This window comes from Narcine bancroftii, chromosome 1 (assembly GCF_036971445.1).
Source record: "Narcine bancroftii isolate sNarBan1 chromosome 1, sNarBan1.hap1, whole genome shotgun sequence".
In the NCBI taxonomy this organism is placed as follows: Eukaryota; Metazoa; Chordata; class Chondrichthyes; order Torpediniformes; family Narcinidae; genus Narcine; species Narcine bancroftii.
Genome location: NC_091469.1, coordinates 472,671,150 through 472,688,267, shown reverse-complemented (window position 1 = coordinate 472,688,267; position 17,118 = coordinate 472,671,150). Strand labels below are relative to the sequence as shown.

Sequence of the window (17,118 nt, the reverse complement as noted above, 5' to 3'; positions counted from 1 at the left end):
GGCCCTTTCCACATGATTAAGAGGCATGGGATTGTGTTTATTTTGGACATTGGGGGCATTCGCAGCTGTTTAGCGTAGACAGACTCAAGCCTGCGCATGTGGATCCCACTTCACCCATTCAGTGCCTCCAGCCCAGGCGACGTGGGTGTCCACCTAAGGCACACAAAACTGGTGTTTTAGTTTCCAGCAATGATTCTTGGGGGGGGGGAGGTTGCCAGCGGGGTTCTTTGGACGTATGGAACCATAATACGGACAGCTGAATACTCACCTAATGGACCGCATGCGAGAGATTCTGAGTGCCGAGGAACAGCACGCTGATCTACTGAGTCTCCTGCTGGAAGGTGCGGGACACTCATAAGGCTTGATTTAAACCTTTCGGTCCCGTGGATTGGCAACAAACTTGTAGTGATGTCCCACATTGTCCTGTGGAGCCTGGGATTTGCGGTATATAAAAGAAGCTTGTAAAGTCTGAATAAATCAGTCTTGAGTTGACTAATCTGGCGTGTGTGTTTGTATTACTTTAGTAGCTCTACTGTAGTAGCCGCTACACCTTCATAATTCAGAAGAGATCATTTCCTTTGTGGTCTATCATCTCCACCAAACACTTTCTTATTTTAGATCTTCTTTTCCCACCATTCAGTGGCCCAAACATTCCTTTCAGCGAAACAGAAATTCACATTCACTTCCAATTTAGTGTATGGCATTTGATGCTCCCGATCTGTGTTTCATTGAGAGGAACATCCCTCAGTTTTCCAGTTTGGCTATAAATGTAGTTCTTCATTTCACTGGCAGAACTGCCTGGTTGCTGCCTTGTGTTAACAAGCTTCCATGTGGCCATCTTGCAATCTTGAAAACTGAATTTCAAATTGAAAATTATTGGTAACTTGCATTGTTTGCTTTTCCTGCTGTGGTTATCAATCTGAAATATTCTATTCACCCCCCATTCTGGTCCAATCCATTCTTTCCATGCCACTTTAAAGCTAGCCTGTTTTCTTTCTTCCAGTTCTGATGAATTGTTTTTGATCAGAAAAAAAAATTCTGTTTCTTTTAATACAGAATCTGTTTTTGCTTGTTGAATGCTGTGAACAATTTCTGTATTTATTTTGGTTTTCCGAACCCGCAGTATTTTATTTTTAAAATATTTTGTCCACTCTGCCAGTTTTGGTTTGCACGTGACTCCCATCTCTCCAACAGGGATGCCTTCTGAAATGGCCCAGCTGCTTTAAAGAACTTGATTTTGTGTAAAAAGATTGCTGGAGCAGGCCAAGACCCTTGATGAAGGTTTTCAACCCCAAGCATCAACATTTCATTTTGCTTCTGCTGATCACATTTGATTCTTCCTCCACCAAATTGTTTTTTTTAATGTTCAAATCTGCAATCTCTTGTGTGTCCACTAATTTTGTGCATTTCAGCTCCTTGATTGTGACTGAAATTTTGTCCTTTTTATTATTAAAAAAAATGTTTTATTTGTAATCTCTGAGTAAAATAGTACTGAGAAATTGTCCCAGCATAAGGAGGCACATCAAATGAGAGATGGTAGCCCTGCCATCCCTTGTTGATTGGTAAGCTTCTCGTCTCCTGATTGAGATTGCAGGTTGCTTGACACAAAAAAATCTTAAGTATTATTAAACATGAAATCGCACTTGTAATTGTTGGGGAATAAGGATTTGCTTTGTGAAATCTATCTGTAATCCTTCTGACTTGCAACCTCAGTAATTAAATAATACCATGACTTTGGAGGTAATCATCCTTTGCAAGCATTTTAACTCTTTCTCCAGATAAATTGGTTTCTGAAGTGCTTATAGTATTGGTTTAAATTTAATATTTTATTAAATATTGACTGTTATATAATTGTCTGACTTTGTGAGAGAGTAGAAGACTATTCAGATGTGCTAGTCTTTAAATTGAGAAGAGCATAATTCCTGCAGCTTTTTCCCTTCCTTTCCAGGTTTCCTTATTTGTACGAGGGATATCCGAGAGCTAATTTTTTAAAGTTTCCTTTTGGGAAGATGGAAAGCAGCCAGAATGCACTAAGTTTAAACAATGTTTTGGATAGGTGCTAATTAAATAACCTTTAATAATTTTAACCCTCATTATCTATATCTTTATTTGTTAGTATATGCTGAGGCTCTTAATTTCTCTCAGTTTACCAGCAGTTGCATTTCCAATTAAAATATATATTTTTTAGCCTCCACTTTACCCATCCATAGCCAAATAAGAGGGTAAATTGAAATTGGTCATTGCTATTCTTGGAGAGGGGATGACAAAGTATTTGTTACAAGCAAATTTCTAAGAGTGTGCACCTACACCATGTCCCCTATCCTGGAAGAATGCTCATTTTGAAAATGCTCGATGATGACTTTTCAAGCACCCAAGACACGCATGGGAAATTTATTTTTTTTGGCTGTAATTCAAAACGTGACTTGAAAAATGGATGTCATCAGTAATGTGTTGTCCTGGTCTCTGAAGTGGTGCAAGCAACCTGAAGGATGTGATTGTAATATATGAAGGCAAAATTTTGATTTCAGGATGAAATTAATACTATATATGGGCATTGTCAGTTATAGGAGTGTATGCTCCAATTGATACCAGTGTATTACCAGGTGGAAGTAATGACAAACAATGTTTTAATAATAGAAATAGTTATCTATACATATTGCTAGTTAACCAACAGTGTTTAAATATTCTGTATATGCTCTAAGTATAAAAAAAATTGTAGAAGTGATGGAACTTCCCAGGAGGGAGCCAGAATCTAGAGAAGGCAACAATGGTTATGCAAACCATTCGTCAAAATTGTTCAAACCTCTTGTATTTCCAGCCTTTTCTATTTTATTTTTGATTTTCTGCACTCGGGTTTTTTTATAATCTTTTATTTATAATTGAAAGATTAAAATGGTGAACTTAATTCATATTGAAGTATTTTTGTGATTTTTAAATATAGCATTAAAGGGTTTAGTTTGAAATCTTTGAAGGTTTTATTTTATAAAATTATAACTGGAAAGAATAAAACTTGGCCATTAACATCAACAATGTGAATAAGAGGAAAATTTAATTGCTTTTTGTTGTAACCAACTGCTTGTTTTCATGAATAACGTGTGTTTTGCCTGAGCATTTTTGGAATTAACATCTTTGCACAATATTTTAATATTTAATGTTATGATGCTCCTGGCTCACTATCAGTTTTAAATGTAGACTAATGCAAAACTTTTAGAAACACTGGATTTCATTATTTTAAAACAGGCAGTGTAATTTTTTTTTCTTGCAGTTACCAAGGTGAATCAATTGATATCAATGTCTCAGCATCTTTCCCAGCTTCATCCTTGGAATTGTCACAGAATATTGGTGACAAATCTACAGAAGAAATATTCCATTATGCAAACCAAGATGCAGATGATGAAAATGCAGCCCTGGAAGATGTAGAGGATGCACAAGAAGAGATTGCAGGCTATAATCAGGATGAATATGTTGAAGAGGAAGAAGGTATACAGTACGAAAGCAATGACTCTCATCTAGATGACCAAATGGATTACCCGACAGAACAGGGCGAAGAGGAGATGTACAATGATGAAGTGTTAGACCTTGAAATCAATGACCCTCTAGATGATGAATTTCAAGTAAGTCCTTTTCTGTTGTATCATTTCAGATAACACTTCATCACCAGGATCCAGACTGATTTTAAAACTATTTCTGTCCCAGGAGAGGTGTGAAAATTAGACCTATTATCACTCGCTGTCAGTTTCTTTATCTCCTGTCTGACAAAGTTTATGTTGACAGCTTGTTTGGAGGTAGGCAATACCCTTCTGACAGGCTTAGAAACTGCTTGGCATTATGACCTTGAGGGTTGTATCTTTGTGAAAAACCCTGCATTGTCTGATGCAGATACACTGCCAATTGTCAAGCACAGTTAAGGTGAAAAGCTTTTTTTTATCTGCAGATTGGATGGGATCTGATTGAGCCCTGTAAAGGTGCATAGATTACTGACCTCTTTAGAATGTTAATTTTCTCGAAATGATTGATGTTCTTTGCGTCCTTTCTTTCAACACATAGCAGCTTTAAGCTGAATAAAGAGATTAACTCTTAGCTCTGGAGATGATCTCTCATGTAGAAGCATTTATCACCATTAAATGGGTAAAAACCATATGTCAGATGCATTTTTGAAATGGAAGAAATGCTGATCTCTATAATGAATTTATTATGGCTGGGTTTTGGGGTGAATTATTAAATCTTGTTCTTGATAAAGAAAATTTAAATTAATTTTGATATCAATTTCATCATTTTTAGATTTTGTTGAATTATTCCAACTTGTTTCCATTGGATGTGGAAGGTTTGACATGAATAAACTAAACCTGAAAATTCATAGAATTGTAGCTTGATTTAAATAATTTTTTTTTGTTTCCACTTCAAGATTCTCTTCCCTTGTCTTTCAATTAAATGATCGTCCAATTAAAACTTTGGATTCTGAAATTCTGTTTTTTTTTAAAGCAATGCAGTGACATTACCCTTCTCTGAGAATCATTTAAAGCTGATAATGCTCACTCAATTAGAACAAGTGAAAATGCTTTTTAAAATGATTTGTGCCTTCACTTTGTCAACATGATCACCTCAGGTGAATTTCTGGACACACATGACCGAATGGCCAGAATCTTGCTAGTGTTTTGCAAAACATCTTTCTGAAGCTGGTACGTCATTGGGCTGCGGTGACGCAACTTTTCCCAATGCTTAGTACTATACATGCTACTACATTACCTGAGCAATGCATATTTAGTGTGAATGTTAGAAAATGCAGTCCTGAACACTTTTAACATCACCCCCTATCCCTTGATGAGACAATAAAATGTTGACTTCTTGCTTATTTGAGAACCACATGATCTCCACCTTTTGTTTGTGATGTTTGACACGATCCTGAATAGTAGGCGGTCCAGAAGGTTAAGGAACATGAGATCCAAGGAGAGTTGGATCATTGGGTACAAAAGTGGTTTGGAGAAAGATGTTTTTCTAATTGCAAGTCTGACCATTGATGTTCTCAGGGATTGATACTTAGACCTTTGGTGTTTGTGATATGTATCAATAACTTAGAAATGAATGTTAAAGATGTCATCCTATAAACAAGAAAACAGGCCATTCAGCTCAACACATCCATACTGACCAAAATGCCTATCAAGTGTAAAAATAACGCTTCATCACTATTCTGTGCCTCCTATCACCAGGTCAGTTTGTTATGATTGGTAGATTTACAGATGACACAAAATAATGAACCTCTGCTCTTCTATCCACTCCCACCCCCAAGAACAGATACATGTACAGTTCATCCTCATTCACTTGCATATACAATCACCCTCATACACTTGCAAATTCAAGTTTATCATCTGATTGTACAAATACAACCCTATGAAACCGCTTTCTCTGGCCCTTGGTGCAAAAATCATGTAAACACACCCAGACATAACACACGTGTAGACAAATGATACATATGCAGTGCACATATAAAAATTGGGGTCTTGGAGGGTTAGTATAAGCTGTTCATTCAGTTGCTCAGCAGATGAGAAGAAGCTGATTTTCTATGTCATTCTTGTGGTCCTGTGGATAGACCTCCCATCCAATGCTCTACAGCAACCGTATCACATTGCGATACAGCAGGTAGGACACTCTTGATAGCGTTTCTGTAGAAAGTCAACGGGATGGTAGTTGGTAGCATTTCCTGCCTCAGAGTTCTCTGGAGGTGCAGTCACTGTTGCGCCATTCTGACAAGTGAGGAGATGTTGGGTGTCTAAGATAGTTCACTTTTTCAGTTGACTCCGAGGAACTTGGTGCTCTCTTTCTCCACTACTGAGCTATTAATGTGTAGTTAATAGTCCCCCTGAAGTCAATGAAATTCTCCTTTTGTCTTGTCCTCGTTGAGAAGGGTTGTTATTCTTGAACCATATCACAAGATTTTCCACATTTCTGTGGTGCGACTCATCTTTGTTGCTGACGAGGCCAACTACTGTCATGTCATCAGCAAACTTGATGAGTGTTGGAGCTGGATCTGGCTTCACAGATGTGGGTCAGTAGTGTGAACATTAGTGGGCTAAGCACACAGCCCTGAGATGCGCCAGTGCTCAGCGTGACACAAGAACAAAAGATAAAGGAGCAAGAGTTGGCTATCTGGCCTGTCGAGCCCATTCTGCCATTCAATGGGATCATGGCTGATCTGATGATAGGCTCATCTCCACCTACCTGCCTTTTTATAAAAATCTTATCAAACCTTGTCTTAAATATATTTACTGAGGTAGATTCCATTGCTTCAATGGCAGCGAATCCTGTAGATTCACCACCACCTGGGAAAAGCAATACCTCTTCATCTCCATTCTAATTCTACTACCCAGATCTTGAGGCTTTAAGTTTCCCCATCAATGGAAACAACTTACCTATCTCTATTTTATCTATGCCTTTCATAATTTTATATGTTTCTATAAGATCCCCTCCGATCCGAAATTCAAGTGAGTAAAATCCCAGACGACTTATCTCTCCTCATAGACTAACCCTTCATCTCTGAACTCAAACCTGGTGAACTTCCGCTGAATCATCTCCTAAGCCAGTACACTCCTTTCTCAGGTCAGAAGAGCAGAACTGCACACAGTACTCCAGATGTGGCTTCACCAGTACCTGGTACAGTTGCAGTATAACCTCCCTGCTCATAAATTCAGTCCCTCTAGCAATGAAGGCCAAGGCTCCATTTGTTCTCTTGATGGCCTGCTGCACCTGCAAGCCGGCCTTTTGCGATTCATGCACAAGCACTTCCAAATCCTCTGCAAGGCAGCATGCTGCAATTTCTTGCCATTTAAATAAAAATCTGATCTTCCATTTTTTTCCAAAGCGGATAACCTCACATTTACCAACATTGTACTCCATCTACCAGACTTATGCCCACTCATTTTACCTATCTATATCTCACTGTGGACTCTCTGTATCTTCTGCATAATTTGCTTTTCTACTCAATTTAGTGTCACCAGCAAACTTATGGCCCTTTTATACAAAGATCCCACTAAATTGGTGTGTCAAAGACCCGTGTTTAAAGCTAGGTTGGGTCGGATTTAAGCATTCACACTGAATCAAGAAAAGCTGGTTCAGTGCGCCACTTTTACATCAGGACCTACATCCCGGTGCAAAAGGAGGTGGGACCTCAGCATTACAGCGTTGGTATCCTGGGAAGGCGGGTAAGCCTTTGACACTGGAGCTGATGCAAAAAGCAGATAAGTACCAGGATGAAATTGACGGATATATTATCTTTTATATTGTATATAGATATGTTTTTAAAGGAGTGTAGGTCACAAACAAACACTTCACAAAACAGATCTCATTTAAAATGCATGAGCTTTGCTGAAAGTGAGTCATGCAGGTGCCGAGAGCCTTTTCAAAGACAATGAAATGAAACATTTTGCTAAGGAACTTCAAAAGCAGGTGTAAATGTATTATTGTTTTGAAAGCAATAGTTGAACAGGCTCAGAAGATTGGGTCCGATGCCACTATCTGTCTGGTTGCAGTTTTCTCTTTTTTAGGAGGGTCAGGTGGTTTTGCAAGCAGAGAGTGAACAAAGACCAAACGTGTTTTTTCTCAGAGAGAGAGAATTCATTTCGAGTTCTGTAGTGGCTTTTGAAAGCTGGCAGCTTGTTTAAACCCCATTTTGAAAACGGGTTGTGAGTTTCAGCCTGTTGAAAACGCTTGTGGTCCTATCTATGAAAGGCATAGATAAGATAGAGGAAGATAAGTTGTTTTCATTGATGGGGAAGACTTAAAGTCTCAAGATCTGGGTAGTAGATTTAGAATGGAGATGAAGAGGTATTGCTTTTCCCAGGTGGTGGCGAATCTACAGAATTCGCTGCCATTGAAGCAAGGGAGTCTACCTCCGTGTGGCTGGCTGGAGTGTTTAACCTGAAATAAGGGAAACAAGTGGAACTCTGTGGTGACCTGGAAGAAGAGGTCATCATTTGGAAAATCCTGATGGGGCAAGTTTCTTCAACAAGACACTGAAGTGACTAATGGAAGTAAATCAGTTTGTGTGTGTCCAATGAGGAATAAGTCTCTCTCTGAAACCAACAAGAACCTTCCTGAGCGGTAACCATTTAAGCGCCAGAGCTTGGTGGAAATTCATAAATGTTAAATTCTATGGACAGTACAAGAATTGCCTGATACTGGTGAACTTGAAGGAGTGAGAATTAGATTGGACTGTATATCAAATAACTTTTCTGAATGTATACACATTGCAGACACGTGCACTTAGAATGGGATTAAGTTAGGTTAAGTTAATAGTAATAAATTAATAAATAAACATAAAAACTGGATCTTATTAAATAAAACTCAAAACTACATTTGTCTTGGTGAATTTCTATTGCTGCTGGGTTTTGGGATCCTCTGGGCTCAAAACACTCCCCATACTATGTTCGTCGCATTCACGCAGGTAAGTGAAATGATTAAAAAAAATACCAGTTAATTACCTTCTTTCAAGGGCACTGGAAAAGGGTCTTTAGATACACTACACTATCCCCTTCTCCAGATCATTAATGTCTATTGTGAACAGTTGCAGGCTCAGCCACAACCTCTGCAACACCCCACTCACCACTGATTGCCAACCAGAAAAAGACCCCAGTATTGCAACTTTCTGCTTTCTATTGGTTAACCAATACTCTATCCATGCGAATACATCACCCCCAATTCGATGTTTCCTTATATGTGTAAGGTTTTTATGAGATACCTTCTTGACTGCTTTCTGGAAATACAAGTAAACAACATTCATCTGGTCCTATCTATGCACTGTGTACGTGATATTCTCAAAGAATTTTAGTAAGTTTGTCAAATAGGACCTGCTTTTGCTGAATCCACATGTCTGGTGGATCCATTTCACTAGAGATGCCTCGTTATTTCTTTTTTAATGATAGCTTCAAGCATTTTCTCAGCTATTGATATTAAACTAACTGGCCTATAGTTCTCTTCCTTTTGCTTACATCCTTTTTTGAATATTGATGTGACATTCTCCATCTTCCAATCCACTGGAACCTACTCAGCGCCAGAGAATTTTGGTAAATAATTACCATGTTGCTGCTGGACATTTTGCTGTTGACCCTTTCAGATTGTGGTTTTTCCATTGGAAGTCCAGAATCCAGTTATAGACAGGGACGTTGAGTCCCAGTGAGGACAACTTCTTCACCAGCATCTGGGGAATAATTGTATTAAACGCCGAGCTGAAGCCAATGAACAGCAGCCTGGCGTATGAAGCGTGGGTCAGGATGGATGAGGGGCAAGGTTATCGCATCATCGGTGGAATGGTTCCATCTGTGGGTGAACTGAAATGGGTCCAGTGTCTCTAGGAGGTGCAATTTGATATATTCCATCAGTAGATGCTCAAAGCATTTCATAATGGAGGAGGTTAATGCCACTGAGCAGTAGATATTGAGGCCTGTTCGTGTCGCCCTCTTTGGTACAGGGATGATGGTGGCTCTCTTGAAACCCATGGGGACGATGGACTGCTGCAGTGACATGTTGAAGACTTGGTTCATCATCTTCCCTTTCTTTGTGTGCAATCCTCCCTCCCTCATGTGGTCAAATATTCTCTATCTACAATGAATTCATACCAACTCAGTTAATGTGCTGGGCTGATGAAAAGATGAATGAAGCAGGATACATTGTTAACAAAAGCATTGGTAACTAAATTTGTTATCTCCTCAAAAAAATTCAAAATTGGAATAAAAGTATTGAAAGGAAGCTTGATTATTGAAATAAACAATGCAGTTTAGATTTGACAACTCATATATTCAGGTCTTAAGTTGCTTGGTTTAAGCAGATTTATAAGCTGGCATATATATTTCAGTTTAAAGAAAAGTAGAACTTGTAATTATAGCATTTACATGGATATAACATTGCATTGGGATGACGAATAGTAGGCTTACTTTGCCAAGAAGAAATAGGAAGTAAAGATAAAAACATTAAATTCAGATTCAGATTTATTGTCAGAGTACATCCATGACATCACAAACAACCCTGAGATTCTTGCTCCTGTTTGAGAAGCAGAATTACCATTTCTTGGCAGTCCAAAGAAAAAGTACACATCAACATATACATGTAAACAAATAAGGAAATGTAAACAAACTGTGCAATACAGAGGAAAAAAAGTCACTAGAGCCCAAAATTAAGAGTCCTTAATTAAGAACCTAATTGAGTTTCTTGTTGAGGAATCTGATGTTGGAGGGGTAGCACCTGTTCCTGAACCTGGTGGTGTGAGTCTTGTGGTACCTAGACCTCTTCCCTGATGGTAGAAGCAAGAACAGAGAGTGTGCTGAGTGATGTGGATCTTTGATGATTGCTGCTGCTCTCTGACGGTAGCATTCTATGTGGATGTTCTCAATTGTGGGGAGGGCTGTGTCCATGACCTTTTGCAGGGTTTTTCACTCTGGGCATTTGTGTTTCCCCCCTTACCAGACCATGATGCAGCTGGTCAGCATACTTTCTACCACATATCTGTAGAAATTTGACAGGGTTTTCAATATCATGCGAAACCTTCGCAGATTCCTGAGGAAGTAGAGGCGCTGACGTGATTTCTTCATGATGCCATTGGTGTGTTGTGTTGAGGAAAGATCCTCTGAGATAGGAAGAACAAATTTTCTCACCCTCTCCACCTCTGATCCCCTTCCTGAAGTGAACAATCAGCTCCTTGGTGTTGGTGAAATTGAGTGTAAAGTTGGTGTTGGTGAAATTGAGTGTAAAGTTGTTGTTGGCAGACCATTCAGCCAAGTTTTCAATCTGTGTTACCAGGATGAAGAATATTCACAATTGTACGTTGCAAATCAAGATCTGCCAGGACAGCTCCAAACTCGGGAGGGTGAAGAATATGAAGACCCAACAATTGCAGACGTACAAGAGAATGCAACAGAAAAACTAAATGAGCCTGAAGAGGTAATGTGAAATATAGCTTTGGACATGGCAAACTCCAGTTATGATGAAAGTTCACTGAAATGTTAACGTTATTTCTTTCGACAGAGGCTGCCTGACTTGGCTAGTTTTAGAATTTGACATTCTTATTTCTGATCACCAGCATTTGTAATATTTTTTTTTCTGCTTTTCAACACCTCTGACATTTATTCAGGACAACGAGAAATTTCAAGTAAACCAAAGTGATTCTGCACAAGAATTTATCGATAATTGGAAAAAAAAGTTGATTTATTTGACACTGTTTGTAGTGGTTAAGTACAGTTGACAGTCACACAGGATTCTCTTTCTCAATTGAGGTCTTTGGAGAAAGAGTGAGAAATCAATTTGAAAAGCATTTTCTATGGGTAGTCCCTGAAGGACACTTCTTACTTCTGCATTAAGCCATGCAGGCCAAACTGACCAAGAGTTAATTACCTCACCATGTTGATTTGCCTCATCTAAATGTCCTTCTGAACTTGTTTTGATGATGAGGTGGAAAAGATGTGATTTTTAAAGCATCAGAAACAATAGGTTTTATTTTACTTATAATGCTTTAGAAATTCTTCTATATATCAAACAGCTTTTATGCATTAAGCAAAAAAAATTAGTCAAAAATCTCTTCATTAAATTCAGTAATTATTCATAAAGTTGCTTCAGCCCCCTCATCCATCCCAACCATGATACCTATCTACGCTAATTCCATTTGCCTGCAGTTGGCCCATATTTCTGAATTTCTTTTCTACTCTGGTATCTGTCCAAATACAATTTAAAATAGCCATTTTCAACCTCCTTTTGATTATGGCCCCCTTGTGGCTCTGCTCAAAGTTTATGGACCTCTTACCCTGCAAAACAGTCAAATTTAGTTATTTTTTTCTGTACTCCTACCAACTACATAAAAAACAGAAAAAATGTTTTAGGATTTCAGTCTGTGCCTCCCCACCTTTAAATGTGCTCTGGCCCCTGTTGAGAATGGCTGAAACATTGTAATTGATTCTGCCTCTACCACCAACCATATTACCTTTTGCGAGGGGGGGGGGATAATGCTCTGATCTTTTGCCCAGAGTCAGGGAATTGGTAGGCAGAGGATATAGGTTTAAGGTGAGGGGAGGGATTTAAAAAGTGCCTGAAGATAACATTTTTTACATGGAGCCTGGTGGGTATATGAAACAAGCTGCCATTGAACGTGGTTCAGACAGATACTATGGCAACTTTTAAGAAACATTTGGATGGATGCATGGATAGGATAAATTTTGATGGATATGGGCCAAGGGCAGGTATCTGGGTCTGATGTGGGTGGGTCATTTTGGTCAGCATGGGCAAATTGGGCACACAGGCTGTTTCCACACATGATAGCCCTATTTAAATATCTCTGCTCTACCTTAAATCTATGTTCACGGGTTTCAGACATCCCCCAAATGGATAAAAGACTGTGATCATCTACCCACCTATGCTCCTCAGAAATGTTTATAAACCTATGTTCCAGTGAGAAGATAAAAGTAAAAACACAATGGTAGAGAAACTCAGCAGGTAAAACAGTATACTTTATTTAGCAAAGATAAAGATACATAACCAATATTTAGGGCTTGTGCCCTTCTTCAAGATGTGAGCAAAATGTCAGCAGGCACCTGACAATGGTGGGGGTGGTGGGGCAGGGGAGAAGCACATGCCCCACAGGCAAGAGGGAGGGAGGGCACAAGAAAAAAAAGAGAGGGATATAGGAAACAGTGGCATAGGGAAGAGAGGGAGAGTGGGGAGTGGTCTCTCAGAAACCAGATAATTTGATGTTGCTGCCATCTGGTTGGAGAGTACCCAGAAGAAATATTAGGTGTTGCTCCTTCAATTTATCGGTGGCCTTGGTTTGGCAGTAGGTGAGGCATGAACCAACATCTCGACGTGGTGCAGAATTGAAATGATTGGGCACTGGGAGATCCCTGTCATTGATGTGGACAGAGCGAAGGTGCTCAGCAAAGCAATCTCCAAGTCTGCATCTTGTCTTCAATGTAGAGAATAAACCTTCCATTGTAGCCAACATCCTGGTGAATCTTTTTTTTAAATTCTGTTCACATCCTTTCAGTAGTGTGGAAACTGGAGCATTCCAATTCTTATACTAGCCACTTTCAGGTGGCCACAAACCTCGATTGTAAAGGCGCACAGAATACTCCTGTGCGGCTTTCGGGTGGCCATCTGAAACCGGAAAAGCCACCCAGGAGGGTTACTCACCTAACCCTTCTCCGAGAGGTATAATTAGCATGCTCGGAGTATCGATTGTGGCAGCTGAAAGTGGCCGGGCTGCCAGGGGGCGGGCTGATGACGTTGTCAGCCACCGACTCCATGGACAAGGAAGCCAGACTAAAGTAGACTTCTTCAAATTTTATTTTGTATCCTCTCCCGCTGCCGGTCTCTCTCTTCCCCCCTCTCCCCCCCCCCCCCCCCCAAACCCTTGCCTGCCTGACTGCCGCTGCTGGTTCCCCACCCTCTCCCACCTGACTCTCGTTGCCGCTGTCGGTCTCCTCCCCCCCCCCAAACCATCGCCCGCCCAACTCCTGCAGAGAGTCCGGCAATTGGAGTCGGGCGGGTGGGGGTGGGGGGGGTGGTGGAGAGACTGGCAGCAGGAGTCGGATGGGCGAGGGGGTGGGGGGGGAGATCGGCAGCGGGAGTCAAGTCATGCCTGAGCTGTTTGTCAGGCATGCCTTGACGCGTTGCTATGAAATGAGGTCAGCGTGGGCCAGACTAGACACCTGTCTGGAGTAGCCGGCTTTTGCTGCTAGACAGCTAGCAGTCAGCTGGCACATTTAGGTGCCAGAAAGCCGTCCATTCCGTGGCCACCTAAATGTGCTAGCTGAACTCTCTTGCCACGCCTGCAGCTGCCTAATCTTCTATCAGAACACCTGAAAGCGGCTACTCAGTGCCTTGGCCTATGAAGGAGTATGCCAAATGCATTCTTACCCTATCCAACACTCCAAAGTTCCTCAGTATATCAATACCTCTGGGGACCCTGCTATTTATTTTGTATATCCTGTTGGCATTTGATGTCCTAAAGTACATTTCTCACATTTGCCTGCATTAATTTCCACCTGACTCTGCTCAAATTAAAAATTACTATTAAAATATTATTCATTTAATTAGGAAATTCAATGAATTGGAAGTGTTTAAAATACAGTACACAAAAACTTAAAATAAATGCATTTAAATTAATTTATTGAAATCAAGTAAATTACCCAAAATCTACTCCTTGGTATATTCTTCAGAGATGATGGTGCTGAATGTTTGCTGGCAGCTACAGAATCCTATGAATTCTGTTTTGGATTGGTGGATTAACAAGGATCTCTTGGAAATATCAGGAGTTTAGTGGGCTCAAAAGTGTCTGTTCTTAGTTTTAAGCTACCTGAGAAAAGCTGATTTGAATATATAATTATAGACACATTGAGAGTTAAAAAATTATCACAAATATGTATATTAAATTGCAAAATAATAAATGATAAAGGAATGTAGAAATCTAAACAATGTTGGATTAAGTACAGATTTAAAAAATGAAACTTGGTCTGAACTATACAATAAATACACGGTATTGTACAATATTGATACAATATAATCTTACAGAGATTATATATTACACCAAAAATTAAAAGAATGGAATCCCACATTATCAGATAAATGCTTCCATTGAAAACAAGAAATTGGTACAATACTACATTCAATTTGGACATGTGAGAAAGTAACATTTTTCTGGGATGAATTGAATCTAATATTAAATCAAATAACAAAAAATAAAAAGCCTAAAGATCCAAAAAATTTTCTATTAAGTAATACAAATGATAAAGTCTTACAGTTAAAATTGGATAGATCTCAAAAACAGTTTATCATGATTGCTTTAGCAGCAGCAAAAGTAATGCACAGCAATAACTTGGAAAATGGAAACATCTTTGAAAATACAGCGCTGGTAAATAGAAATAGATCGCTGTATTCCAGTAGAAAAAATCACCTATAATTTAAGAGATAATTTTGGACAATTTAAAAAAAAAAAAAATCTGAGAACCATTTATAAAGTTCATTGGTAATCTCCAGATTCAAACCACCAACTCTTAAAGGAGTAGTATAATGAATGTTACCGAATATATTATATCTAATATTATTAAAAATTGACACCCTTTTATTTATTTGGGTTTAATTTTGGAGGGAGGAGGAATGGGGATAAAATGGAAAATGTCACTATATATATGAAGTTATGTACGTAAAGTGTATAGTTTTGAATTATTGTGACTTATTAAATAAAAAAAAATTAAAAATGGTGTCTGTTCTTTACCTTCTCTAGTGGTAGATATGGTTAGTAAATTCTGGCCATGGTTATGTAATTATATTTGGGCCTCAGAAATAAATTATAAAGTGTGCAAGAAAGAAACTCAGGGTTTCATGGTTAGCCTAGTTGTTAATGCAACACTTTGAGTGCCAGTGACTCAGGTTTGAATCCAGTGCTGTCTGTAAGGGGTTTGTACTTTCTCCCTGTGTCTGCGTGGGTTTCCTTCAGGTGCTCTGGTTCTCTTCCACCTTTCAAAAACTGGATTGGGGGGTGGGGGGGTTGTTGGTTGTGGGTTAATTGGGCTTGCAGACTGGAAGGGCTGTTACCTTGCTGTATATCTAAGTTTAAAGATTATCGAAGTTCAAATTTATTGTCAGAATACATTACACGACATCACATACAATCCTAAGATTCTTTTAACTTGCGGGCCAAGCAGAATTTCTGATGAATGGGTAATTGTAAACTGTACTCAAGAAGAAAGAAATGTACACCAAAAAATGTAAACAAACTGCAAATACAGAAAATAAAATATTTGGTAATAAATAATGAGCAAAGTAAGAATCCTTAAATGAGTCTCTGATGTTGAGGGGCAGCAGCTATTCCTGAACCTAGAGGTATGAATCTTTTGGCACCTGCACTTCTTTCATGATGGCAACAGCGAGAACAGAACATGACTTGGGTGGTGTGGGCTCTTGATTCCTGCTATTTTCATTGTGCAGTGAGACGGGCTCTTCTCAAGCAGCTTAGGAAGTCATCTCTAATGTGTAAGCAGCTGTACAAAGTTGAGGGGCACGAGTACGACTATAGAGTTACAATGTAAAGATCAGTTTGTATCTAGCAAGGGCATCACCCTGTTGTGGGGTTCATTCAGGAGCCTGATGGCTGTGGGGAATAAACTGTATGCCTGTTGGCACGTGCTTTCACGCTCTTGAACCTTCTCCCCAATGGGAGAAAAGAGAGGGGAGCGTGTCTGAAGTGGGATGGATACTTCAACATGTCAGCTGCTTTCCAAATGACATCCTAATAGTGAAATGATTAGTAGTCATCGACTGTCTGTTTCACTAATGCCCTGCAGGGAAGAATATTAATTTTTCCAGCCTATTTGCTGTATGTTAATCCAAACCCTCAGCAATGTCTAACTCTTAGCAACTCTTTAAAATGACCTAGCCATCTACTCAGCTGTAAATATCAAATTGTTATGTTAAAACATGAGAACAAAGCTGGAAGTTCTGGTCTGCAATTACATTGAAATGGACTCTGTTCTGAATTCATATGTGGCCGAGACAGACCCAGTTTCTTGAACATCTGGGGATATTGTAAGATGCTATTTTATTGGGCGAATCTGACGATAGCCTGGCAAAATAGAACTTGCAAAGTTGCATCTTTATCCGGATGTTTTATCATGATCCTTGAGAGGTTTAAATTCATCAGCTGCAGTAAATAATCTGCTGGTTGAACACAGCATATCAAGTCGCATCAGTGGGAGCAAAAGGAATTGTTAACGTCTCAGGTTGGAACCCTCTGCTAGAACCCTTTTATGCTGCAGGTTCCAGTACAGTATCTGCAGTCTACTGTGTGTCTCAAGATGAGGTGGGCAACTAGTGTACATGTGGGAGAAAATGGCATAGGCAGTCATCTGGATTAACTCTAGATCAAAAGAACATTCTAGACATTGGATCAAAAATGAACAGAAGAATCAATTGAGCCGTCCCACAATTCAGTGTCTGGACATCACCTGAAAGAAAACCTTTAACTTCAAAGGACATTTTCTAGGTCAGGAATTTCATTGCCCATCAACTAAGGATGACTTGGTGCCATCACAGTTGACTAAGTCTTGAAAGAAATATGTGGCAAATTAGATGTGCAGCAAACAGAACATC

The 17,118-nt window shown here is 39.4% G+C and overlaps 1 protein-coding gene across 5 annotated transcripts in view; it reads left to right on the top strand.

The window, feature by feature from the left end:
* The window catches only part of rbm33a (RNA binding motif protein 33a), a 192,854-nt gene that overhangs the window by 43,187 nt on the left and 132,549 nt on the right, over window positions 1–17,118 (top strand). For all 5 annotated transcript variants that reach the window (XM_069914774.1, XM_069914775.1, XM_069914776.1 and 2 more), the window contains exons 5-6: window positions 3,266–3,614; window positions 10,786–10,926. In XM_069914774.1, coding sequence (XP_069770875.1) covers window positions 3,266–3,614; window positions 10,786–10,926 — 490 coding nt within the window. The remainder of the gene's footprint in view (window positions 1–3,265; window positions 3,615–10,785; window positions 10,927–17,118) is intronic.